Source organism: Colias eurytheme, chromosome 17, assembly GCF_061535395.1.
Source record: "Colias eurytheme isolate Ceu_HAF_F1 chromosome 17, ilColEury1 Martin Lab GWU primary, whole genome shotgun sequence".
NCBI classification, from domain to species: Eukaryota; Metazoa; Arthropoda; class Insecta; order Lepidoptera; family Pieridae; genus Colias; species Colias eurytheme.
The window spans coordinates 5384483-5408470 of NC_142996.1; the positions used below are offsets into that span (position 1 = coordinate 5384483).

General features: G+C 31.7%; 3 protein-coding genes across 3 annotated transcripts; all 3 read right to left on the reverse strand.

The window, feature by feature from the left end:
* Positions 1-969: 969 nt before the first annotated feature.
* On the reverse strand, positions 970-4319 carry Ate1 (arginyltransferase 1). The gene is made up of 8 exons (XM_090111905.1): positions 4120-4319; positions 3917-4043; positions 3334-3587; positions 3180-3254; positions 2862-3046; positions 2379-2540; positions 1911-2092; positions 970-1665 (listed from the first exon to the last, which is right to left on the reverse strand). Exons 1-8 carry the CDS (start codon positions 4205-4207, stop codon positions 1263-1265), a joined length of 1476 nt encoding a protein of 491 aa, XP_089968031.1. The 5' UTR covers positions 4208-4319; the 3' UTR covers positions 970-1262.
* Positions 4320-4943: 624 nt separating this feature from the next.
* Positions 4944-8743, reverse strand: LOC149901223 (sialin-like). The gene is made up of 12 exons (XM_090111444.1): positions 8657-8743; positions 8473-8582; positions 8258-8387; positions 7932-8016; positions 7646-7863; positions 7360-7515; positions 7147-7282; positions 6952-7079; positions 6757-6867; positions 6045-6166; positions 5655-5732; positions 4944-4998 (listed from the first exon to the last, which is right to left on the reverse strand). The coding sequence occupies exons 1-12, from the start codon at positions 8741-8743 to the stop codon at positions 4944-4946; spliced, it is 1416 nt and encodes a 471-aa protein (XP_089967570.1).
* An 835-nt stretch (positions 8744-9578) lies between these two features.
* Positions 9579-23697, reverse strand: LOC149901224 (sialin-like). Its single transcript, XM_090111758.1, has 7 exons — positions 23557-23697; positions 15189-15315; positions 13615-13714; positions 12238-12477; positions 11110-11415; positions 10370-10891; positions 9579-10268 (listed from the first exon to the last, which is right to left on the reverse strand). The coding sequence occupies exons 1-7, from the start codon at positions 23582-23584 to the stop codon at positions 10032-10034; spliced, it is 1560 nt and encodes a 519-aa protein (XP_089967884.1). The 5' UTR covers positions 23585-23697; the 3' UTR covers positions 9579-10031.
* Between the last annotated feature and the right edge of the window lie 291 nt (positions 23698-23988).

Genomic DNA, 23988 nt, shown 5'->3' on the forward strand with positions numbered 1-23988 from the left:
TCGCACATCTAATAGGTAATTTACGAATATGAACATGCCATAACACACATACAAATTAATCATAAAATATTGCAATGCAATATATACCGCTCTTTCACAAAATGTTTGAAAATACATTCTAAAAATATCAATAAATCGTAGTGTCGTGAATAGATAGAATAGTCGTGCCCATCATTCTAATATTTAGGTAAAATGAATGTGTACATATATTATAATTTAATACATATTATATACTTATAATATTTTAATATCATTGGTAGGTACCTATATTATATTATGTATAAGAAAATTCAAGGATTATTAGACACGCTCTGGAATTATTGATAAGAGATTTAAAACAAAGATTTATACCATTTATAGTATAAGTAATAAAGTTATTACTTATCTTTTACGGGGACTCATGTTGGTGGAATTTCACTTATTCAGATGACTTTTTAATTATTTTGAGAGCTTTAAGGAGTCTGGCCCACAGGAAGTGGCTGGGAGTAGTGAGATCTTATTTTTAACTGTAAATTCTAAAACATAATATGTGAAAATCAGCGATGAGAAATTAGCTAAGCTAAATCTTACACGTGTGTCGATTAATTACGCTTGGCGCACTATGTATCGTTAACAAGTAAATTAGGCATATAAGGTCGTGGTAAATATCAATATAAAATAGATCTTATCAAATATATACGAAATGTATCTATAAAAAGGCAATCAATCACGTTGTTCAATGATCATTCATGAACATCAACGAATATTTTAATTTTTAACAGACTACATACAACACTTTTTGTAAATTCGCTAGAGAAACAAGTAACTTGAGAACACATGGAATATTTTCGGATGGCCAATGGCCTTGTTATATTAAAAAAACTGATGTGAGTTTTACATACAGAATAAATGATCTATTAAATATCAAGTACCTACCTCATAAGTATTCACGGACATTATAACTAAATAGGAAAAAATGAAACATGGAATAAGCATTAAATACCGATTTTAATCAGTTAATTCAAATACCAATAAACAATATAAGCTTGTAATATCTTCAAATATTTGTAAGGTTATTAAATCATTACACATAAACGTACACCGACGAGTTACGATTCGAATAAATAAGAGATAACACATATTAAGTTGGCACTGCTAAATAATACAAAACAACACATGAGGTGGGTAATGAAAAATGCATGAGATGCGACTAGTGAATGAGTACAGAACTGACAAATAGAACTAGAAACCCAAATTGCAGATAGGAAAAATTTTCTCAAAAATTATCTGACCATGATCAAACTTTTGGCAGTTTTCGCGCCAACTAACCGCGCGTAATCTAACAGTTCCTCCATGTCATTGTTTTTCCCGCTTCTTCGTTTATACAGTTTATATATCAACACTTGTCCTTTGAACAATATTGGAATATAATTAATGTCAGATTCGTTGGGATAATTATCGTCCACACTATCTATGTCAGGGTTCAGTCTTGAATATGGTGTTATCTCCAATTTTGGTATGCAGTCCTTTAAAGGAAACCATTTATAGGTCTCTGGGCAAAGTAAATCTGATGGGAAATAGTTGCCCTTATATCGCATTTTCCGACACGAGTGTATGTAGAAGCCCATATAGTAATATTTAAGCTCTGGGCATAATGATTGCAAGTGTCTTGTGAATTCGATCTCTCTGTAAAGAGAAATTATTTTTTTACAGGATTCATTTTTTAATATTAATAAATTATTTAGTAATTTACGGAAACGAATAATTGTGAAAAGTATAATATAGAATAGTGGTAAAATAGTACAATAAAATTTATTTTAGCAACTACATAGCATAAAAATATTATAAAATTGAATAAAATATAATCCAAAGAGCAGTAGTAAAAATATATAAAAAATGTTTCAAAATATTAAATACACTATAATAATCACCTTAAAGCCCCATAAGTTCCTAAAGTGAGGTTCATATATTGCGGGTCATAGAAGAAGTACACAGAGGAGACACATTTGGGCAATATATCAATAACGCCCACGGCTATAATCTTCCCATCAAGTAGGTATTGTTGGTGAAAGGATCCGTAACCACACGGTGGACCTACTTCTGAATACTCCTCCTGATAAAAAATTTAAGTAATTAGTTTTATTACTTACAAAAATTGTAGTTCTTGTACTGTAATATATCTTGGGATATATGTAATTTAAACTATGTATATTTTAAACAAAAAAAATTAAATATCTAAAAGAAAAACCTAAATGAACAGATGAGACATTATTTTTAGTCTACATATTTGAAGTATAAGTTATGAAAACACGGCCATATCAAATACGAATTTAAAACACAAAAAAATTATGTGATTTACATATTTACATTGACAACACAAGAATTATGATAGTATTTACCATTAACGGACTTTGTACTAAGAAGTCGCTGAATTTTGGTTCAGTGCATTTCTCAGGTTTATCACCATGCACTGTCATTTGATATTTCACATAGACCTCATGAGTTTCTTTGGCAGAAGCCAACCATTCCGCACTTGGGGGATTGGTTCTCACTAATTTTACCTATAATAAAAAATAATAATTCAATATTTCATATGCTTTGGTGGGTGGAATAAAAAATATGAAACCACGGTAAAAGTGAAACTTTCCGAACACTGCTTTATACCTAATCGGCAGCCGACCGTCACACGACAGGCACTACACAGAACAAAAAGTTTGAGACGATGTAATAAAAGTTTCACTTTAATATTTTAATTATTATTCTTTGGACAAGCCTTTGTTAATCACAAAATAGAAAAGTAATGTGAATAAACAATGTAGTAGATACCTATGACAAACTCTTGTTTTTTAAATAAATAAATTATTTATATAATAAATATTTACCTCTAATTTATGTTTAACATCCTCTGGTAAATCTTTTATAAAATCTTCTATTTGTTTTTCTTTATTCTTGTTAGTATCTAAGTTACTTATATCTATACCCTGTGCTTTTAATTTCTCTAGTTTCCTCTCTTTTCGCATTTGTTTGGCCTTCTTGCATGGTGGCCTCGTGGGATCAGGTCCTGCATCTAAAATATGTTATATTTTTAGTATTTATTATAAAGTATACATATCAATTTCAAGGGAATTAAGTACTGCGTTTAAAAATGTTTTAAATTATATATTATCATTGATTGGTTTTTTGTTAAAACTTCTATTCACCTTTCTTAATATTTTCTTTCACTTGCGTTGGAGTGGTTTCATTTTGGGTTGAGTTACTTTGATTTGCTGATGTTTCTGAAATAAATAATTTACATAAGTAATTATGGATTAAATTGATAAAACAAAGTTTTATTTGATGTTCCGTCTACACTACCTTGACATGTTCCTTCCTGGTCTTCCACAAAGTTAAGATCTTTTTCAGTCAAATTAACCATTTGTGGTTTTTGTTTACTTTCAACATATTGTTCACCCCCCTCCCCTTCACCCTCATCAAATTTCATATCATCACTTGAGCTTGATATTTTCCTATGACTACATTCTGGTTCATTCTCACCCACTAGATACTTATTAAACCTCTTTAGAACCTTCTTTTGAGACTTTGATGGTCGAAATTCAAGTGCTCTGCACCTGGAATCAAATAATTCAGTATAAAAAATAGATAAAATCTTAATCATGCTAAAACATTTTGACTTATAAACCTATGTACTCTGACAAATTATATTAATAACTTGAAGAACTATTGTAGGAATAACCATATTCTGTTATCTTTAAAATGTAGTTAGTTTAAACAATTAAACAATTTAAACAATTTTATTTATTGGTCAGCATGGCGGTGTGGTCACAATCATTCACAATCAGTTAGTTCAATATAATAACTGGCTTCTTTTATAATTTCATATCATACCTCAGTAAAAAAAATATTTGAGGAAATAGGTATACAGTTATTGTTTACATACCGAATAGTATACATGGGACAGCAAATTATATTTAGCGTTGGTTTGTAACAATATTTTCCTGATCGCCGCCAGCCTCTGTCTATCAAGTCCTGATAGTCCGAAACAGACATTGTATGAGCCCATAATCCTAAAACAATACTAGTTTAATAGAAAAGAGAACAAAGAAATGATCCGGTATTTCAATTAGAAAAAGACGTTCTTACCATGACCATAATTTGTGTCTGGTTTCTTACAATATCCACATTTATAACGTTCATGCTCAGCATAATACTCGATAATACTCCGAGGCATTATGGTAAATATTTAATTTATTAACACTTAGATGTTTATCTTATTAAAAGAATGTCTTATTGCACAATTAATGGAAATATTTCTAATAATTAATAAAAATAAAATCACTTTGCACTTTCCTCATTTCGGAATTTACATGACAATTGACAATGACAGTTGACAATCATATGAATCATGAATCATCTGTCCTACATCGTGACGTATTCGTTTAGAAATAATGTGCGTAACAGATTTTAAATATGGCAACTAATCACTTGCTGATAAAAAAGAATTAGGCGTAAAAAATTAAAATCTTTAATCAAAATATATATTACATAACGCAATGGGGATCGACTGACCTAGGTAGTGATAAGTGATCTATCAAAGCACCGCCCAAATCACTGATTGGATCGGGCTTAAAGTTGATATGCAGGTAGTATGATTGGGATAAAAAAGGGGATGAAATAATAATTCTTAACGCCAGCGAAGCCGAGGGCAAAAGCTAGTCTGTCGCATTAGCCTCCGACTCATAGTCGTCATGCTCCTCATCACAGCTAAAATCATGAAAGAAAACGCCACTGGAATATTTTAAACTCAAACTAAATAAATGTGTTCATTCATCCAACCCGTACTTAGACAGTTGTTGATTATCAGAATGTCTTCAGTGTATATTAAGAAGTAATAAAACTATCAGATATTTGTCTTAGAATATTCTTTATTCTCCAGGCATAATTCGGTTTCTTCCTTATTTGAAGCTTCATCTTATAGACATCTGCATCTTAGACCGCTTCGGTGTAAATGAGGTTCGAATCCTGTGACATAAAATGAGATTAATTACTATTTTAAATTATATTACAATAAGGAAACTTATAAACATTAAGATGTCATATTTTATTTGCAAATAAATTTTCAATTTTAACAGCATTGATCCGCTTCTGTTTGTTTTAGGCTGATGATAGTCTACATCTGTCTACATCTTTCCTTGATATCTAATATCACAGACTAATAATAATATATGTACTACGTATACAACTAATATTAAAAGAATTTTTCAAATCGGACCCGTAGTTCCTCAGATTGGACCGTTCAACCGAACTCTTCAGCTATTAAAATATTACGTATTAGCATTGAGATAATATTAATAGGAGACGAAACCGCCTACATCACTTATGTTCCACTCAACATACGTCATGTGACGTATGTTGAGCGGTATTTTTAATGGTTTTAAAGTGAAACGCATCAAACATGCCTTCGTGTGTGTTACGATATTGCACAAATAATACAAATAATACGGAAAAGTGCAAAGGAATAACTTTCATCGTTAAGTACCTAACTAAATAATAATTTTTAAACTTAGAGCAAAAAAATGGCGCACAGATTTTGTTCGTGGTGTCTCCTCCATACGTAGTAATATTATCTCAATGCGTATTAGGTACTTATTAGTATAGACGCCAAAATCCTAACTTACGAACTAATATTATCTTCATCCACTTCTATAATGTTAGACATCCGGGAAGGAGTAACAAACCGCCTTTTTCGATTTGGTCTAAAAAATAATCATATCATAACTACCTAGTTAATTAGTTACTGCTGTTTGGATAAAAATTACAATATGCACTAGTAAAGCAAAATGGCATATATGCAGGTATAGGTACTATGTATTGTATTTTTACATAATATTAGTTATGTACCTATGTTAATAAGTCGTCTCTTAGCGAACAATAATATACTCTACATGTTACCAACCAGCACCAAGTTTTTTTATTATTATTTTTTATTTGCCGCCTCTTTATTATGCAAAAATGTAGACTGGTCTACTTGTCAAACTACAAGTTAGTTATTAATGATCTTAAAAAACCTGCGCTTTATACTATTCCACGGCTGTACGTGCGTGTCACCCCATATTAGAAAGATAAGGCCACATATCAAAAGAACTGTACCATGGAAAGACCATACATATCTCCAAATGTGCATCTTATTCTGAAATTCATTAAAAGCAATGACTCTATTATACTAGATTAAAAGTAATTTAGGTTTTTAAAACACAAATAAAGCAAAAATCATTAAATTATTAATTCAATTATTTGAAACATCGATTTTGGAATAAATGTTTATTTCTTAAAATTTTTCTTTTCATAGAACATTCAAACGCACTTATAGGTGGGTACATATTATATAACCGTCACCTAAAGTTCGTCTTCGTATTATTTTTTCTTAATTATCTATAATGGCTAACTACTTTATCTTATATATAAAATCTTATATATAAAATTCTCGTGTCACAATGTTAGTCTGCATACTCCTCCGAAACGGCCGTGGACCGATTCTCATGAAATTTTCTGTGCATATCGGGTAAGCCTGAGAATCGGCCAACATCTATACGGGCGAAGCCGGGGCGGACCGCTAGTCTATTTATAGAAAACTAGTTTAGTTTTAGAATATTAAGAACAAACCGCTGTTGTATGCCCATAAAATAAATGAAACATTAGATATATACCTTATCTATATCATATCGAATATTTACATGAATACTTAGATTAGTTGTAAAATTGAAAATTAAAATTACCTACTTGCAGCTTATGCGTGACTTCCCCAACACAAAAAGGAACGAAGATTCCTGGTAAGTTTCCTATGATTTTAATTACAGTATTTATTGAATTTACGTAAGTTGGTGACAGTTTCTGTAACAGAAACAAACGATGCTCAAAGCTTTATTTAATATCCATAATTTAGAGGATAACAAAAAATGAGTTCTCCAAACTTACGTAACATATATCAAATATAAGATCCATTCCAGCTGCTGTTAGTGTTACAGCAATCGTCAAAATTGTAGGACCAGGAGCAATAGGAACAAACCATGACATAGAAATTATGATACCCGGGATCACATGCGCTGTGGAAAACTACTAAATAGACTCAAAAAGGCATTCCAAAGAACCTTTCAAACTTATTTAACTTACAAAAAATGATAAAATATTTCCTTGTATTCTTGATTACTCTAAACTTAGTATTATGTTTATACCAAAAATAGGTTTGAATGATTATTGTACCCAAAATTAACCTCAGCAGAAATGGTAGAGCCGTTAATGTAGAGGCCTGAAATTTCGAAACATATGAAGAAAAAATAACATTAACGTAAAATTTATTGTCATTTATAAGTATAACAAACGTACTTCATAAATACTATATCTCAAAATTACAGTGTAATACAATGGTCCGTGAAGACACAGCGATATGATCATCCATGCATAGCCAAAATTTAATATACAAACTGCCCAAAAGGGTACTGACTTCAATATTAATTTCCAGGGAGCTTGAGAATTCATTAGCTGAACAAAAAGACAAAAGTTAGACAAGGGTGAAAACCAAGGTAAGTTATAAATTATTAGAAGACGAGGTTAATTAAAGGAAAAAATACCTACTAAGTACTACCTATTAATCAAGAAAATATTATCTTACTTGTATCGTAAACACTGAACCAATAGTATTCTTCAGATATGTCAATTCGTCCTTTGAAATGAAGGAATGTTTATCTGGAGAATCGTTAACCACTAGCAACCATATGGAAGCCCATAGAATTTGAACTGCACCACACAAATAGAAACCAACAGACCATTTAGAATAAAATTGTACCGCAGCACAAATAAGAAACGTGGAGCAAGTTCCTGTTGTTATTCCTGCCCAAGAAAATCAATATTAAATTGAACAAGTTAGTGTGCAATTAAATAGAAACCACAGAACTTACCACAGTAAGCCCACATAAAATAATGCCTTTCTATTGGAGGTACCCAATGCCTCAATACCTGAATCATACTTGGTAGCATAGCACCCTTAAATAAATATTAACGATGTTATTTAAAATATGATTGTATACGATACACCTAATTTTTATTAAAACTTAAAAGACTTAGTAATACTTTTTCTCTAGCTGTGCGACTTTCATAGGGACGAAAAAGCATTCGAATGTAAAAAATAGGATAGATTACCTAAAGGGATAAAAGAACATGATATAATATTATAAGATCCTTAGCCGAAACTTCAATACATTGTTATGTTAATTAAATAACATACCGCACAGAATCCATTCAAAATTCGGACTATAAAAAATAGCCAGAAACTAAACCAAGCTGCAGAGGGCACGAGACAATTTAACGCTCCTGAAATAATGCCAGCCACTCCAACAACCCATGTCGGTCCAAATCTTAAATATTTAGTTTTACTTTCAAAACTTATTTACATTGTGACTATTGTACCTTTTTAGTTTTTACAATGTGCCTTTGTCTTACCGATCACCAAGATTGTGAAATATCGGAAAACAAATACAATATCCAATATGATAGGCAGCAAGTAAAAGAGCTATATTATTTTCATTCCAATGAAGCAAATCCATGCCATACTAAAAAATAAATAGATTTTCAAATGATCTGGAATCTAAAGCGATAAAGTGAATTCAGGAATTTTATAGCTAACCTGAGTCCTGAAAGCTTTCGGCCTTGTTCTCAACATTTCTGTTTCATTGTAATACGAAAACCAAATTCTTTTGGAAATTTCCACCATATCAACAATATGGACACTCAAATTGTATCGCACGATATAAATAAGAAAGTATCCAAAAAATATCATTATGCCCACCTAAAAGAAATAAGTGTAGTTAACTCGCAGAAGAAAGATTCTATATAGTACCTAGGTACCTATATTTAAGGATGCTCACAATTGCGCGCACACAAATAACCATGTTATAAAATTATTGTCAAAATCACGGCCATCTCGATTGTAAATATTATATTTATCGCAAGTGCCCATAAACGCAAAGAGCGTAACAAATTAGCCCATTAACAGGCAAGATTAGCATGCTTAGTTTATTTACCTTTATCATTTCTTATGGAAATGATTGAATAAAATTGTTCTATTTAGGTATTCTGAGAAACAATGTTTTATGAATGAAAAAATAAATATTATAATTTTATTTAAACAGGTTAGAATCTCAGAGAACTGGTGCATCGATATGACGTAAGGATTAGAATAAAATCTTAATACGTAAATGTACACTGTACAATAAATTTAGGGAAATAATAAGAAAAAATTAGCGAAAAAATTTTCGGTAAATCTAACAGTTTGTAGCAGTTTTTCCCATGTTTTGCGAAATTAATTATTTGGCTGAATTATTTGATAATTTTGAAATTATACCTCGAGACATTAGATATATGTTTACCTACCGAGTACCTACCAACCAACTTGTCGTATAATATTATGACTATACCTAGGTACCATAAGATGATTTTACTACCTACCAACCTCATCTACCATTTACCAATGCAACGTACATAATACATATTCATACGTACTTCATGAGATTAAAGAATGAGTCAAATAAAACATTCGCTTTATGATATAGAGTCACAAATTTATTTATAGTTATATGTCACAAACAATAAACAAATTATTATTAATCGAAATACATATTATAATAACACTAAAATCTAAAAGTAAATGCGCAAATGAGAACTTACGTAAATAAATAATAACAATAGTCAGTGAAGATAATAATACTGATCTTAACTATGAAACATTTCGACGATACAACAATATTTTTCAATAGTCCATTTGGCAATAATAATCACAGTTTCCCATATTCATTTAACATACCTGCATGTTGAAAATGTCCTAAATCCTTAATAATTGGTAATATAAACAACAAACCCAACAGATAAAATACTTCTATAATGGCAAGCACTACAAGGATAAATTTCTACAAAAATGATTCTAACTATCTTAAACTGACCACAAATTAAGTAAAATCAGGGATGAATTACAATCGCTCAAATATCAAATGCTCAAATCACATCTATGCGCGAGTAACGTTTAAAGATATTTCTTTTGAGTCTTTCAAATTTCCATTTTTTGAATCATCGCCCATATCTTTAAGGTCACTAGATTTTGTTTTGTCATCTTCGGCTTTATCGTCACTAATAAAATTCCATGGCTGAATATTCCCAGTGCCAAATAATATGAAAAAGATTGCGGATACTATATAAACTGAGGCTCCTATGAAAAATACTGGGCGCCATTGTTCAAAAGTATTCTGTAAGAGAAAAAGAAAATATAAGGTAAATATTAGCAATACATTGACGACATATTGATTATAAAATTGTATAAATTTAAACAATTGTAGTATGGCATTACCCCGTTTCTCGTGAAATATGCTGTTATCATTGGAGTAAAGAATCCAGCTGTACTCCCAATAGAGTTGGCAATTCCATACAACGTTCCAGCATAATTAGGTGCTAAATCTTGATGATTCTGAAGATTTGTTAGAGTTGCTGCGCCATTAAAGCCCATAGACATTGTAATTATAGTCACAGACAGCGCAGTCGAGCAACCCGTATAGACCATTAAAACAAGTAGGATACCAGGAATGATGTGCGAAAAAAGACAGAAAAACTTTCTTATAGTTGTAGTTGTCATCATTTTTCTGGATAATATACAGTCGCCTAATGATCCAAATATTGTTGCCAGTAATAATCTAGCGAGATATGGAAGTGCTGATATAACTCCAGCAGCTTGTAATTGAAAGTCCAACACACTTGAAACAAATTTCGGTCCCACTGTCATAATAAAGTATAGTCCCCATAGATTTCCATAATGTAGAATGACCATGGCTAAGAAAGGAAACGATGTACATATACTCTTGAACGGTGGTAAACCCTGAAACCAAAACATATACATATAATAAATGTAGGTAATTACAATGATTATCTCATTTTGGTATTACCCAGGTTAAAAAGGAAGATTTAATATAATCTTTAGCAATCACTTTTAAATTTATAGTTCAAATATTAACCGATGATGTAGAAAAATATTCAATCAGAATCGCTCTATATGGAATGTGTAGATTATTTAATAATACATATTTAGTTACTTACTTTTGATTTCTTAACCTTGTCACCGAGTGCGTCCATTATGTATTTTTTCTCAGCGGTTGATATTCTGGGATGTTCGTTGGGTGTGTCGGCGACTAAATACCACCAGAATCCGCACCATATAAATGATAATCCTGCTGGCACGTAAAATGCTGAAGCCCAGCCAAATTTCTCCATTAGAGGTCCAGTGAGAGACCAAGTCGCTACAATGCCCAGGGTCCCGCCCATCATGGCACTAACAAACTTTCCCTTCTCGGCCGGTGGAGCCCACCGAGCTACCAGCACATGTAAAGCTGGATACGTGAAGCCCTAAAAAAAGTCTCTTTTAATCCATCAGGCCCCGGAATCACAGACACAATAGAAGATCTATTGTGTCGCGGCCGGATCTGGCCGTTTGGGGCTCAATGGGTTAAATTTATATGTTTGTGATCGATCTTAATATGGCTTAACATTAGAAACTTTTAGTTATTTTAATTGCAAGTTGTATGAGGTAATTTTAAATTTGTCATAATTTTAATAACTTCTTATACCTTATTAAACAATACCTTTAAATATGACAAAAACATGCGACATTAATCATTATGAAATATGAGCGTGAAAATCCCACAATACAGGCTCTCCAACTTCATCAATAGACAAATAAGTTAATGTTTGAGTCACGTGTACATGTTAAAACAAATAATTTCATATAAGTACTCGTGAATCTAATCTAATAGGTATTATAACACGAAGATGGAATATAAGTATGAACATTTATCCTCAATTGTGACTTCTCATTTTTAAATACAGAGGAAACATTTGTATTGAGTACCTATTATTATTAATGGTGGTATATCCTATTTTCCTTGGCGTTTTTATATCATGTTCATCTGTACAAATTCAAGGGCATACATACTAGTTTTACTGTCATTATTCTTTATTAATTTGTAATTACTTGGTAAATAAATACGTTCTATAACATTAAAATTCATAATTTTGTTTCGCCAATTTTACAAATAATAATACTTAGAGAACACAAGTACAATTATGGGTAGGTACAGAAATTTTTAAATTTATAAGTTGTAGTCAATGGTACTAGTAAAATACTATTATAGACAAACTATAAAACACTAATTCCAAACCGATTCTTACCCCCGCACATCCAAGAAGGAAGCGTACAATAACCAATGCGACGTAGCCTAAACGAGCAGCAAAAGGGCTCAAAGCTGTCAATATCCCACTGATAAGAGTTGTCACTAGAATGACATATCTGGGACCCCACCGCTCAGATGCCATACCTCCTATGAGGGATGTCAAAGGGTAGCACCAGAAATAAGCACCAATTATGGTACCCTGTTGGTCTGCAGTCCAATTAAAATATTCTCCGTGCACCTGGAAATGAAGAAAGAATTATTTACTGAAATCTAGTTGTGGTTTTTGTTAATTTGGTTGAATAGAATTGAATAAATTTGCTATAAACATTTAAAAATTGCCGATGAGGATTTTGACCGCGAAAATGGAACTAAGTGAATGTGAATAAAAAGATGGCCATACCAAAATTCGAAAAATCTTTGTCATTACTACTATTACTGTCTTGCCAATTTCATGTGAATATTTCGCAGTTCATGCCAATTTCGTGTGAATATTTCTCAGTAAAAAAGAACTTTTTATAACAATAAACGTATTTGCACTTTGCAAGACAATAAACATTACTCTAATTTGAGAGCAAGTTCTGAGTTCACTGAACTCGACGATTTAAAAGCGTTTGGAAAGAAAAAAATAAATAAAATGAGCCATTAACGTGACATATTTTTCAAAACTAGTAATTAGATTAGAACGTGCTTAACTATCGATACGTGTGTAATTATAGTATCGCATCACGCAAAAAATATTTCGTTTGGAAATGCTTTTAAAAGGATGATACGATTTCTGAGTAGTGATAATAGTTCGTCGGAAAAAAGTTAAAATTTTATATTTATATCAATTTCCATAGTTACAGTTCTAGGCTGGATTGCATATTAAAGGTGTGAACACGAAAAGAAAAGATATTCTGTGACCCTAGCATGAGAATAATTCTGAGTAAAATACCTATTCTCCCTGAGTAATTTTTTAAAGATTATGCTTGTTGAATAATGAAGCAGTCATAAAATTTTATCAAATAAAAGTAAGATGGACCATTTTTTTATAGGAGCAAAGTTACTTTTAAATTAGCTCATCATCGGCCTCTTAAGCATCTAATATCAAGTTTTTAAATAAAGCTAAAAAATAGTTAAATATTATAAAATACAACTAACTACGCGCGCTGTGAGAATTTTGTTATTCCCATTCATTTTATTTTTGCGTTCTTATCATATCCTATCTAGTATCTAATCTTATACATGTATCCAAAAGTTGTAGGAAATTCGTGTTAAGCTTTCTTGGAAGGCATTTTCGAGCCCCAGCGTCTCTCAGCGTACCTACTGCCCCTTCAACGATGTACTTTAGACGTTATATTTTCTAAATAAAAAATATTACGAGGACATATTTTACCTGAGTGCGTAGTTTTGTCACATGATCATGAGCCACAGTAGCATTGGCGTTCATGGTATCATTATAAACATCGATTTTTGAACCACACTGCGATCGCTTCCTGAAACCGAAAAATATAATTGTTTCTTGTTCTCTACTCAAACCTGTATATTATACGGAACGTGCCATCAAAATAGAATATATTAATTAATTAACAAATTTAGTGTAATTTAAAAGGCACGAGTCGAATCGAATCGAATCTTATGATAAAATTAATTCTTAATAAATGCATTTATTAATAAATTACTGATTCGTTGAAAAGGAAAAAAGAACCATGTTTTTTTTTGCCTCAGTTCAACGATTTTGCACATTTACATAAAATATACATAGATTTAGTTCACAGACATTTATCAATGACTTGGTTATTTTGCGCAAAAGATAGGTAAGGTAGGCAAATAATTGGCTACAGTAAAATTAAATCTACTATAGTAAATTTATTTAAAAAATTCGGAATATTAAATAACACCTAAGGCCAGGTTTCCATCTGCAAGAAAACTTGCGCAAGAAATGTCCGACAGTCTGTCTGACAGCAGCTTGCAAGTCTACTTGCAGGTGGAAACGCGGAATTAGACTTGCAAGCTGCTGTCAGACAGACTGCCGGACATTTCTCGCGGAAGTTTTCTTGCAGATGGACAGCCGGCCTAAGCCTAGATATTACCACAGACTAATAATACTACGGATATTACGCTTTTCTCATTGCGAGTCCTGCCAATACCTCTAGAGTACATACGTAATTTGTATACCAAAAAGAATTGCAAAGATGTATTCAATACATTAAGTATAGCCTATTGAGCTAATAGTGCTTTTGTTACAGATGGATAACTTTAGCTGGTTTGGTTTCCTTGAAAACGTCGATTAGCCACACTACACCGGACAAAAACAACATTTGCATTGGTCTGAAAGTTTTTGAAATAAAAACAAACCTTTAGGTACACAGTTAATAGTCTAGAAGTATTCTGTAGCAATATTTAATACATGATTTATGATATATTTATTAATTAATTAATAAATAAGATCGCATACGATACGATGTCGTTTTGATTTATTTATTGAGCGCTACTTATATCGAATTATGTAGGTAATATGTGACATACCAGCACATAATAATATGTTATAGATTACATGTACTTCATTCAGCTCAGATTATACAGTGGATATACTTAGATCTTAGCAAGTATAGTCCAAAGTCCTTTCACGCATTATTATCCTCCACGGAATGCCTGTTTCTGCAGTCTATTTTTATTAAAACAGGATTCCCATGCGTTAATCCGTAAGAAAACAAACAGATAAGCGTACATAATTGCTATGCAGTTATGTTACTAGTTTATTTTGTTAAGGATTACATAAGTGAGGAATTTGATCTGACTCCGTGTGGATACTTAGATACTGAATATATCGCCTACTTATATCAGATTCAGATGTAATTATATTACAAAATGCCCACCGTTTATAAACGGCGAGATTATACAATTTGCCTGCGACACATACATGTCTTCCTCTTTCTTAAAGTATAAATGTCAAAGAATTTCACTTACGACGCGGCTTTCATAGGTTCCGGCACCATAGCAATCAAATTCAGGCTGATATTGACTCGTAGCATGTAGATCACCCAACAACTTGTGAATAACATGAGCCATAGATTCAGCCTCACTGGGATCACATCTAAAATAATAAACATTTTTATCATTACACAAATTCATCCATCTAGACTTCTGTACATGTACATTTTCCAAAAACAAATATAACTTTGTTTCGGATAAAAGTTATAAGTCCTATACATAACCTATCCTTCTAAAGGATAGGATAGTTATCCTATTCTATTCTTCCTACTAATATTATAAATGCGATAGTTTGTGAGGATGGATGTATGTGCATGTGTATGTATGTATCTTCGTTATACTTTCACGCAAATACTTAGAGGGTGACTTGGATTAACAAATAAGATAGATTTTATCCCGTTAATCCCACGGGAACGGGAACTATGCGGGTTTTTCTTTGAAAACGCGGCTATAGCCGCTGGCGGGTAGCTATAGTATGTCATATTTGTTTGAAAGGTAGGTAATTAGAGCTTAACGAATGTTAAGTTTAAGTAGCTAAGTAGGTACATGAACTCTGTTCACGCATGATTGAAAGTCTAGATCATATATAAATATTTTAGGTACCGGTAACAGCATTTAAAGATTTATTAGCGGTATTAGCCAAATATAAAGTTTTTAGAATTTTTGTATGTTTGTCTGTAAGTAGGTATGTCCGGAATAATCTCAAAAAGTACTGCAGTCTGCATGCATTTACTTCAAATTTGTTACAAAGATAAGTTGAGACCTGAGGAAGGACAAAGGAAGGTTTATCCCAGAAATCCCACGAGATCGGGAACTTTGCGGGTTTTTCTTCGACTACGCGGGCGAAGCCGCTGACGGAAAGCTAGTTATAAATAAATAGGCAAGTCATTCATGATACCGTTTTGTTGGATGTATTCTAATAAACATTAAAGAAGGACAAATTAATATAAGACGTAGTTTCGGCAACGTGTTTGTCTTCTATTTACATAAATCCTAAAAAAACACTGCCTAAGAAATGTGCAAATGTTGACATTCTTGTATTTTATTTTTTGCTTTTACTGTTATTACTACTGTCTACGTTAAATAGAAATTTGTTTGTGGTAGGTATACTTTAAAACCATTAAGATCAATTTCATAAGGCACAAATATGTAATTATGTAGTTAGTATGTACATTAGTAAATTATGTATGTACGCACACCGAAAAAGTATTAAATTTTAAACGACTAGAAAACAATTTCTTATTCGTATTATGTAATACTCTGCGGTAAATTTCCAGGCCTAAATACAAGCGATTTATACATATGTATTCTATGACTTCGTTTTGATTATCTCTTACTACATATCATAATCTATGTAAATTAGTGCATTACGAAAAACATACGTATAATTACACAAATAATTCTAAGCGAAATACCAAACCCCTATGGGGTAGATACTACTTTATGCGGAAAATAGGAATTAGGACTCAATATCTATAAAAAATATGCTTTTATAAATTCTCAGGTCTAGTTTATAACATACAGGTAGGTGCATTTTTCTTTAGGTTTCGTTTCTAAATATTATATTATCACCGAAGGTACCTAAAGATAAATTTTATGGGATTAGCTGCATTGCTGCATTTTATTAGGTTCACCTTTTTTTTAAGAGGGGAAATCTTGCAGATACCCACGACCTCCGGGAAAGGGGCCGTGGGTTATGTCGGATTCTTACCGATCAAAACCCCACTTTCGGTCAAGCCGCATCAACGACGGGGCCACGGGTATGGTAGAATTCGTACCTGAATTTTTGTATGTAAGTATGTGCAACCGACAAGTTTGTATGTTACCGAACAACTTTAAACGGGCAGATTTAATTCAAACTTTGTACACTTATCAAGGATCGGTGAATATACAATAATTCCATGAATGTTAGCGTATTTGTTAGTTTTGTTAAAATATTGGTAGTTTGGGTACTAAAATATACCTAGTTTTAATTAGCTTAAGAGATTGGTTTACTTTCTTCATCCTTGTGTACTTTACATAATTTAAGTCCATGTTTCTTATTTATATATTCTATATAGTACAAACATAAGTTCTAACTAGATTTCACTTCCAGAATAACCGATAATTAAACAAGAACATAACAACATGCATTAATGTAGGTACATAAACATACGGTCTATTTCTAAAAGCAGACATAATTATTATTGATAAAAAATAGGTATAGTGTGTATTTAAAATACATATCTGTTTTGTGGTATTTAAATACTCGATTTCTTAAAATTACTGTAATAGATAGGTAATGAAACCAAGAGAAATTTCGCTATGTTACCAATAAAATAAATGTTTTCAGGCAAAATACTTAAATCTAACCACACTGTTACCTCATAAAATTGCAATAAGCTGCAATACTAACCAATGAAGCGTATAAATAGAAGATTTTTATTACCATCTATTCTCATTGTCACTTATTTATAGTCAATTTATAGAGAAAACGATATAAAAACAATTATCTTATATATCTAACAAAGTATAAAACAATGGTTACCTACACATTTATTATAAAAATTGTTGTATAAATACAAAATAGTAAACAGCTGTTATGACATTAAGTACCTACATGTTATTGTCATCAAAAGTTAAAGCCAACTAGAATATAGTTTATGTGTAATATTCTGTGGTAATATTAAAAAAAAATATTTAATATAATAATGCTTCACGGATCTTTTGGCACTTGAAGAAATAAAAGTACTTACTTAATTTTTAAATCCCAAATCCGTAAAATAGCCTAACCGCCCTAACCATTAAATTAAATTTCCTATTTATTTTTTTGTCAAGATCAGTTGCGAACCAATTAACCAATAACTTAAAAGATTTTCATTTAGATATTATAGTGATACTAATTGTCGAATATATACTTTTCAACGTAGAGTCAACACCAAACACCAAATGGGGAAAACCAAAATAATGGTAACTATCTTTAGCTACTTACTACTTTTATAACACTACGAACAAATACATATATTAGTTAGTTCTTTAAAGAAACGAATCTTCAATGGCGGCGCTTATCATTCCCTCTCGCTCACACACGGCCGTACGGTATGCAAAAAAAAAATGGAAAAATAAAATCACTAAAATGTATTTGATTTTCCCTATAATAGTTTTTATCATAAATTTACAATGACAATTATGCATTTGCGAAAGTAAATAATGTTTTATTGGAATTTGACAAAATATGTTCTTTGGGAAAAGTTGTTCAGTTTTATGGGCTTATTACAAGTATTATGGGGATTTTATTACATTCTGTATACGTAAATATGATAATTCATATAAATACACAAATACAATAACAAAAAAGTTTGTCAACAAACAATTTGAAATAATTAATAAAATAATTATCAATTTACGTTTTTTTTTATTTTCTTTTTTGATGATCCTACCATCTGTCAAAGTCAGCTTTGGCCGCCATTGAAGATTCGTTTCTTTATTGAACTGACTAATATCTAATGTTTATTATAGGTATAAGATTTGTTTATGTACCATTAACTAATAAGACAAATACCTTGCAAATACCTGAGGCTGCGATAGTTTAATATGGACTATGGAGCTGCGCTCCGCGGTGTCACCCGCGTGAATCGATGATATTGTATTACTAGATTTCCGCCCGCGGCTTCGCCCGCGTTTTCAAAGGAAAACCCGCATAGTTCCCGTTCCCGTGGGATTTCCGGGATAAAACCTATCCTATGTGTTAATCCAAGTTACTCTCTATATGTGTGCTAAATTTCATTGTAATCGGTTCAGTAGTTTTTACGTGAAAGAGTAACAAACATCCATACATCCATACATCCATACATCCATACATCTATACATCCTTACAAACTTTCGCCTTTATAATAGTATTAAGATTAAGATTAAGATTAAGATAAGATAGCCTATATTATAGATGGTGTATTAAAGGCTATGAACCTTCCTTGATAAATAGGCTAAGTATCTCATATCGAAGTTAAATTAATAAAAATATAATTTATTCATTATATAGGGTGTCCCACTATCGGTATACTAAGCGCAAAGAGACTTGTAGCCTTGCATACACTGATCACGTAGGTATATTACGCAAAAAATTTTTTGATAAATTTTTCTTTAAAAGTTTTTGCGTTTTCGTTTTCTTCTCTAGCTTCGCGCAGCCAGCATATATACGCTTCGCTGATGTGAGCATTTTGTCTATGAAAACATTATCAGACGATAGCTTACATGCAGGTGGGAAAGTTGGGCGGGTTGCTTGTTAGGGCTGTACAAAAAGAGTTTTAAGAATTCATCTATTTGAGAAAAAAATTCATATGGAATTTTCATAACAAAAATTATAACCTTCGTTGAGCTTAGAATACCGAAGGTAGGACACCCTGTATACTTAAACAATCTTAAACTCTTCAACTTTGTAGGTATTGTAAATAAGATCCGTGTATTTGTTTTAATATAACTCTTGAAAAATTATTTAGTAATTTTATCATTAAGTTTATTCTATTCCTCGACGACATTTATATACTATAGCATTATAGCGATCGCCCAACCGCACCTAATCGCACATGATAATAGCAACATACGTAGATACCTACAATAAAACGTTTCCGATCAATTACTTACCAATATACCTACCTACTTAATACCATTTTCTACTCGATTTCAATTTGTATTTTTCAATTATGTTTTTCGTATCAGTGAATATGCTATTGTAACCAAAACAATAAATCGACGGATCTTCATCATTTTGATGTTTTTTATAAGAAATTTATTACATACCATACAGGTAATTAGGTATTGGATGTATCACTTCTAGAGATACTATTCTATCGGTTAAACCTTGACTATTGTACAAGCTGCCTGCCATACTTTCTTTTTTTTTCAGGAAACAATTTCGGTCGCATCGCGATCGCAGGCATTGTATTTGTTTATTACTAAATTCGAATGTCATGGTGTTTTATTGTGTGACGATTGACGAATGACCTCCACAAAGATCATTCGTGAGTACCAGGAACAACGCTATTTAAAAAATAATTATAACCGTCATATTATAGTTAAATGTAGTTTATGTTGTGTTTTATTAGTATAATTTAGATATAGCTAGTCTTTATGCACCAGGTAAAAACGAGGAAACAGGCAAAAATAACTACAGTTATTCATGTTTACGAATACGGACTTAAACTCCAGTTAAGGACATGTTACTATCCAAACATGAACATTTTAACTCCTTAGAAAATCGTTATAATAATTAACGTCACTGTACCAGTAATTCTCGATTACCAGCTACCTATCTATAAAGACTATATTTTGCATAGAAAATAACGTAAAACGAATCTTGAACGACACGGATCGCGAGATAAAAATCCTATAAAATCACGTTTGTAATGTATACGACTCAAATTCTATTATCGTAAGAACGCAACTTGTAAACTGTAAAACAACGATTCATATTTGATAACAGTCGGTTTAAGCAAGTACTGTTGAGTGTTGATGTAACTGTGTCCACATTGATTGAATTTCAAAAACATTTTTCTTTGAATGTTTTTAAATGAAGACGACGTGGACAATCACTGGAACAAATCAAACATTCCTTTATGTTTAGAAAATACTGCTAACTACTGACTACCATCTACTATAATATATTCCATAACAACTTCGGCCGAATTAGGTTTGAAACCTATGTGAATTTAATAAGTTGTCTGGACTCTGGACAAACTGCTTTATTTAAATAAAGAAATACCTACATAAAATGCATAAAATATTCTGTATGTCAACATCTTCATCCCAATAAACATAATATATTTACATATTTTAAATTCAAATAAAAACAAATAACAACATCATAATACATATTAGAGAATTATATAGATAACACTGTTTTGTTATGGGAAATTCAAATAGTAAAAAATGACGCTATTTTTTGTAAGAACAAGCAAAATTCTGTAAGTTGGCTAAAAACATGAACAATGTTTTAGAATAAAAGGCGAGTTTATGTGTTCTGTAATAGAATAATGTTCTAAACTTGTATGAAAACTGTGAATATCAATCTATGAGGAAACTAAATATGTAGTTTGCTAAACCATAAAAAGTGCTTTCTCTCGGGCGCAGTGATATTCCACTTCATTATATATTTTATTAATTTGACTTGCACACCCATAAACAGTTTCACAGAAAGATGGAAACTACATATAAATATACTTCGAGCACAACAACAGGCATTATAAAGTAACTAATAATTTAGTAATCTGTGCTATTAGGTACTAAAACCAAAACGTTTTAATGCTCTAAGACTAAAACAGATTTTGTGTAGGTAGGTTTTTTATTTTTTTTATTTTGTAAATAAAAAGAATATTAAGTACTTGTTTACTGACAGTATTACGTTTTTCTAGCTGCTAGCCCTTTTATTTTGTAGGTAATCTAAGCTGCTAGCATATATTATAATTTTTCTATATATATTAATTGAATAAACGAATGCAATTACTTTTTTATTTTGTTTTTAAAATGCATAACAAAATTATATATTTTTACACCTAGAACTATAAGATTTCCTGTATCGAGGTTTTAGACTGAGCACTTGATTGACACTGAGATTGATGAGGTAGGTACTTGATAATTATACCTTTATTGGATTATTTACAAAGTCATAATATATGGCAAAGTTTTGAATAAAACAACAAGTTATTATCAGAAAAGACCTGCGACATGCTACGATTTCACAGTTCCTTTACCGTGAATCTATTATTATTTTTGTTTCACTGTCTTTCCGACAAACAAGTGCTATTAAGTAGTTATATATGCTCTGTGGGGTAACCTATTAAAAACTCGAATTTCTATTACCCGAATCTTAAAATCCCGAAAACGGTTGTTAGAACTTTTAAAAGACAGATGTTATGAATGACAACTTTTTAAAATTCCTTTTTTAATTTCTCAGATGAATCAATTTCCAGATACACCAAAACCAGATTTTTAAAAAGTATTTTTTTGTTTCCCGTATTCTCATAATCCAGATATAGTTATACCAGATTCTCAGAATACTTTTTTTTGTTTCCCATCGTACCATTTTCCAAATAAACTATTACCAACTTTTCATAATCTTTTTATTTGGTTCCCATATAATCGTATAGCAGATAAACTATTGCCAGATTTTCATAATCTCTTTATTTGGTTCCCATACAATCGTAATTATACCTTTTACTATTGCCTGAAAATAAACATTACCAGTAAGTAAATTGTTTTACTTGCCCATTATAGAAAGGTTTAAGTGTCAAATTCGACTCAGTACGTTAGGTTAGGTTTGAACTGTGACCTCCCATGCACGAGCCGAGCGAGCGAAGCGAGCGTGCCGCGGCAGCGGCCGGCGAGTGCCAGAACCGACTCGCTATTGTTTCACTTGCCCATTACAGAAAGGTTTAAGTGTCAAATTCGACTCAGTAGGTTAGGTTAGGTTTGAACTGTGACCTCCCATGCACGAGCCGAGCGAGCGAAGCGAGCGTGCCGCGGCAGCGGCCGGCGAGTGCCAGAACCGACTCGCTATTGTTTCACTTGCCCATTACAGAAAGGTTAAAGTGTTAAAATCTATTCAGAAGGTTAGGTTAGGTTCGTGCTGCGACCCCCTGGTCGTCTGGATTTTGTGCATTTAGATTTCGCATGTCTGGAACTCATTCGTCTGGATTGTAAAACGTCGTACAAATGAAGAAATGGGCAAATGAAATTCGGAGTTGCGATTATATGGCAAACAAAACTTCGAAATTTTAAAATTCGGGGTTATGAAAAAATGTCCAAACGTTTTCTGGATTATGATATTCGGAATATTAAAATTCGAGATTAAGATAGGTAACCGCTCTGTGGTTATATACTGTAGTTACCATAGAAATATACAGTTTTTTTCAGTATTGTTAATGATTCAACTGAAGTTTAGACTAAAGTTATGAACGCTTTGTTTTAATATTAGTTAGGTATATTGATGCGGGCACATGCGCATACGCAGACAATAATTATACTAAGTGCTAATTATTGTAAATAAATATTCACAAGGAAAGTTATATTTTATCTTAACTACACTTTGTTCTATTCCTTTGAAAGAAGTAATAAAAATTCACTTCGAAAATAAGCATTACAAACTTAGAATAGATTGAATACCTACCTATAATATTTTCTATAACTACATACTTTTATATGTATTTGCAAATAAAAAAATTCTTTGATTTGCAAAAATATGAAATCTGCACGTTAAAAATTAATGATTGAATATATTTTATACTTACCAATCATAAATTTTTTAATTAATTAATTATCATCTAAACATAGCGGGTACAAGCAAATAATCGTGACTACGGTGTGTACTTACCAAAAATTTTTATATTTATCACTGCCATTTTTCACAATAATATCGTCACAAAAAAAAAACTATTTCATGCTGTCATCATGGTTTTAAATGGTCAAGTGATCGGTGTAACGCGCGGATGGTGTGTGACTTTGTGAGCGTATCGTGCGCGGTGCGCCTGCGACTAACAGCCTACACCGCGGACGTTCTTTTGTCAACAACTAGGTACTGAACATAGAGCCTACGAGAATTCGCAATACTTATGCATGAAATTGTTTCTATAATATTCCATGGAATTTAAATTTTTTATTGAGTAGCGGTTGGCAACGTGCTAAAAAAAGAGGGGAATTCCTGCATGCTCATTTTTTTATTTATGCAATACAAACTCGAATATATAATTAAATTATTAATGTGCTTATATTATACTAGAGGTCCGCCCCGGCTTCGCCCGTGGTA

Bases quoted from the DNA above. Each gene is read 5' to 3' on its own strand.
- Ate1 (XM_090111905.1), bottom strand. From the start codon at position 4,207: ATGCCTCGGAGTATTATCGAGTATTATGCTGAGCATGAACGTTATAAA. The intron at 3,255-3,333 runs GTAGTGTAGACG...TATTTATTTCAG, and splicing joins CCAGGAAGGAACATGTCAAG to AAACATCAGCAAATCAAAGT. The intron at 2,541-2,861 runs GTAAATATTTAT...TTTTTATTATAG, and splicing joins ATGTTAAACATAAATTAGAG to GTAAAATTAGTGAGAACCAA.
- LOC149901223 (XM_090111444.1), bottom strand. From the start codon at position 8,743: ATGGTGGAAATTTCCAAAAGAATTTGGTTTTCGTATTACAATGAAACA. The intron at 8,583-8,656 runs GTTAGCTATAAA...TTTATTTTTTAG, and splicing joins CGAAAGCTTTCAGGACTCAG to TATGGCATGGATTTGCTTCA. The intron at 6,167-6,756 runs GTAGGTAATTTT...AATGAATTTCAG, and splicing joins AAGTCACGCATAAGCTGCAA to AATAAGATGCACATTTGGAG.
- LOC149901224 (XM_090111758.1), bottom strand. From the start codon at position 23,584: ATGGCAGTGATAAATATAAAAATTTTTG. The intron at 13,715-15,188 runs GTAAGTGAAATT...TTTCGGTTTCAG, and splicing joins GAACCTATGAAAGCCGCGTC to GAAGCGATCGCAGTGTGGTT. The intron at 10,892-11,109 runs GTAAGTAACTAA...TTTTGGTTTCAG, and splicing joins ACAAGGTTAAGAAATCAAAA to GGTTTACCACCGTTCAAGAG.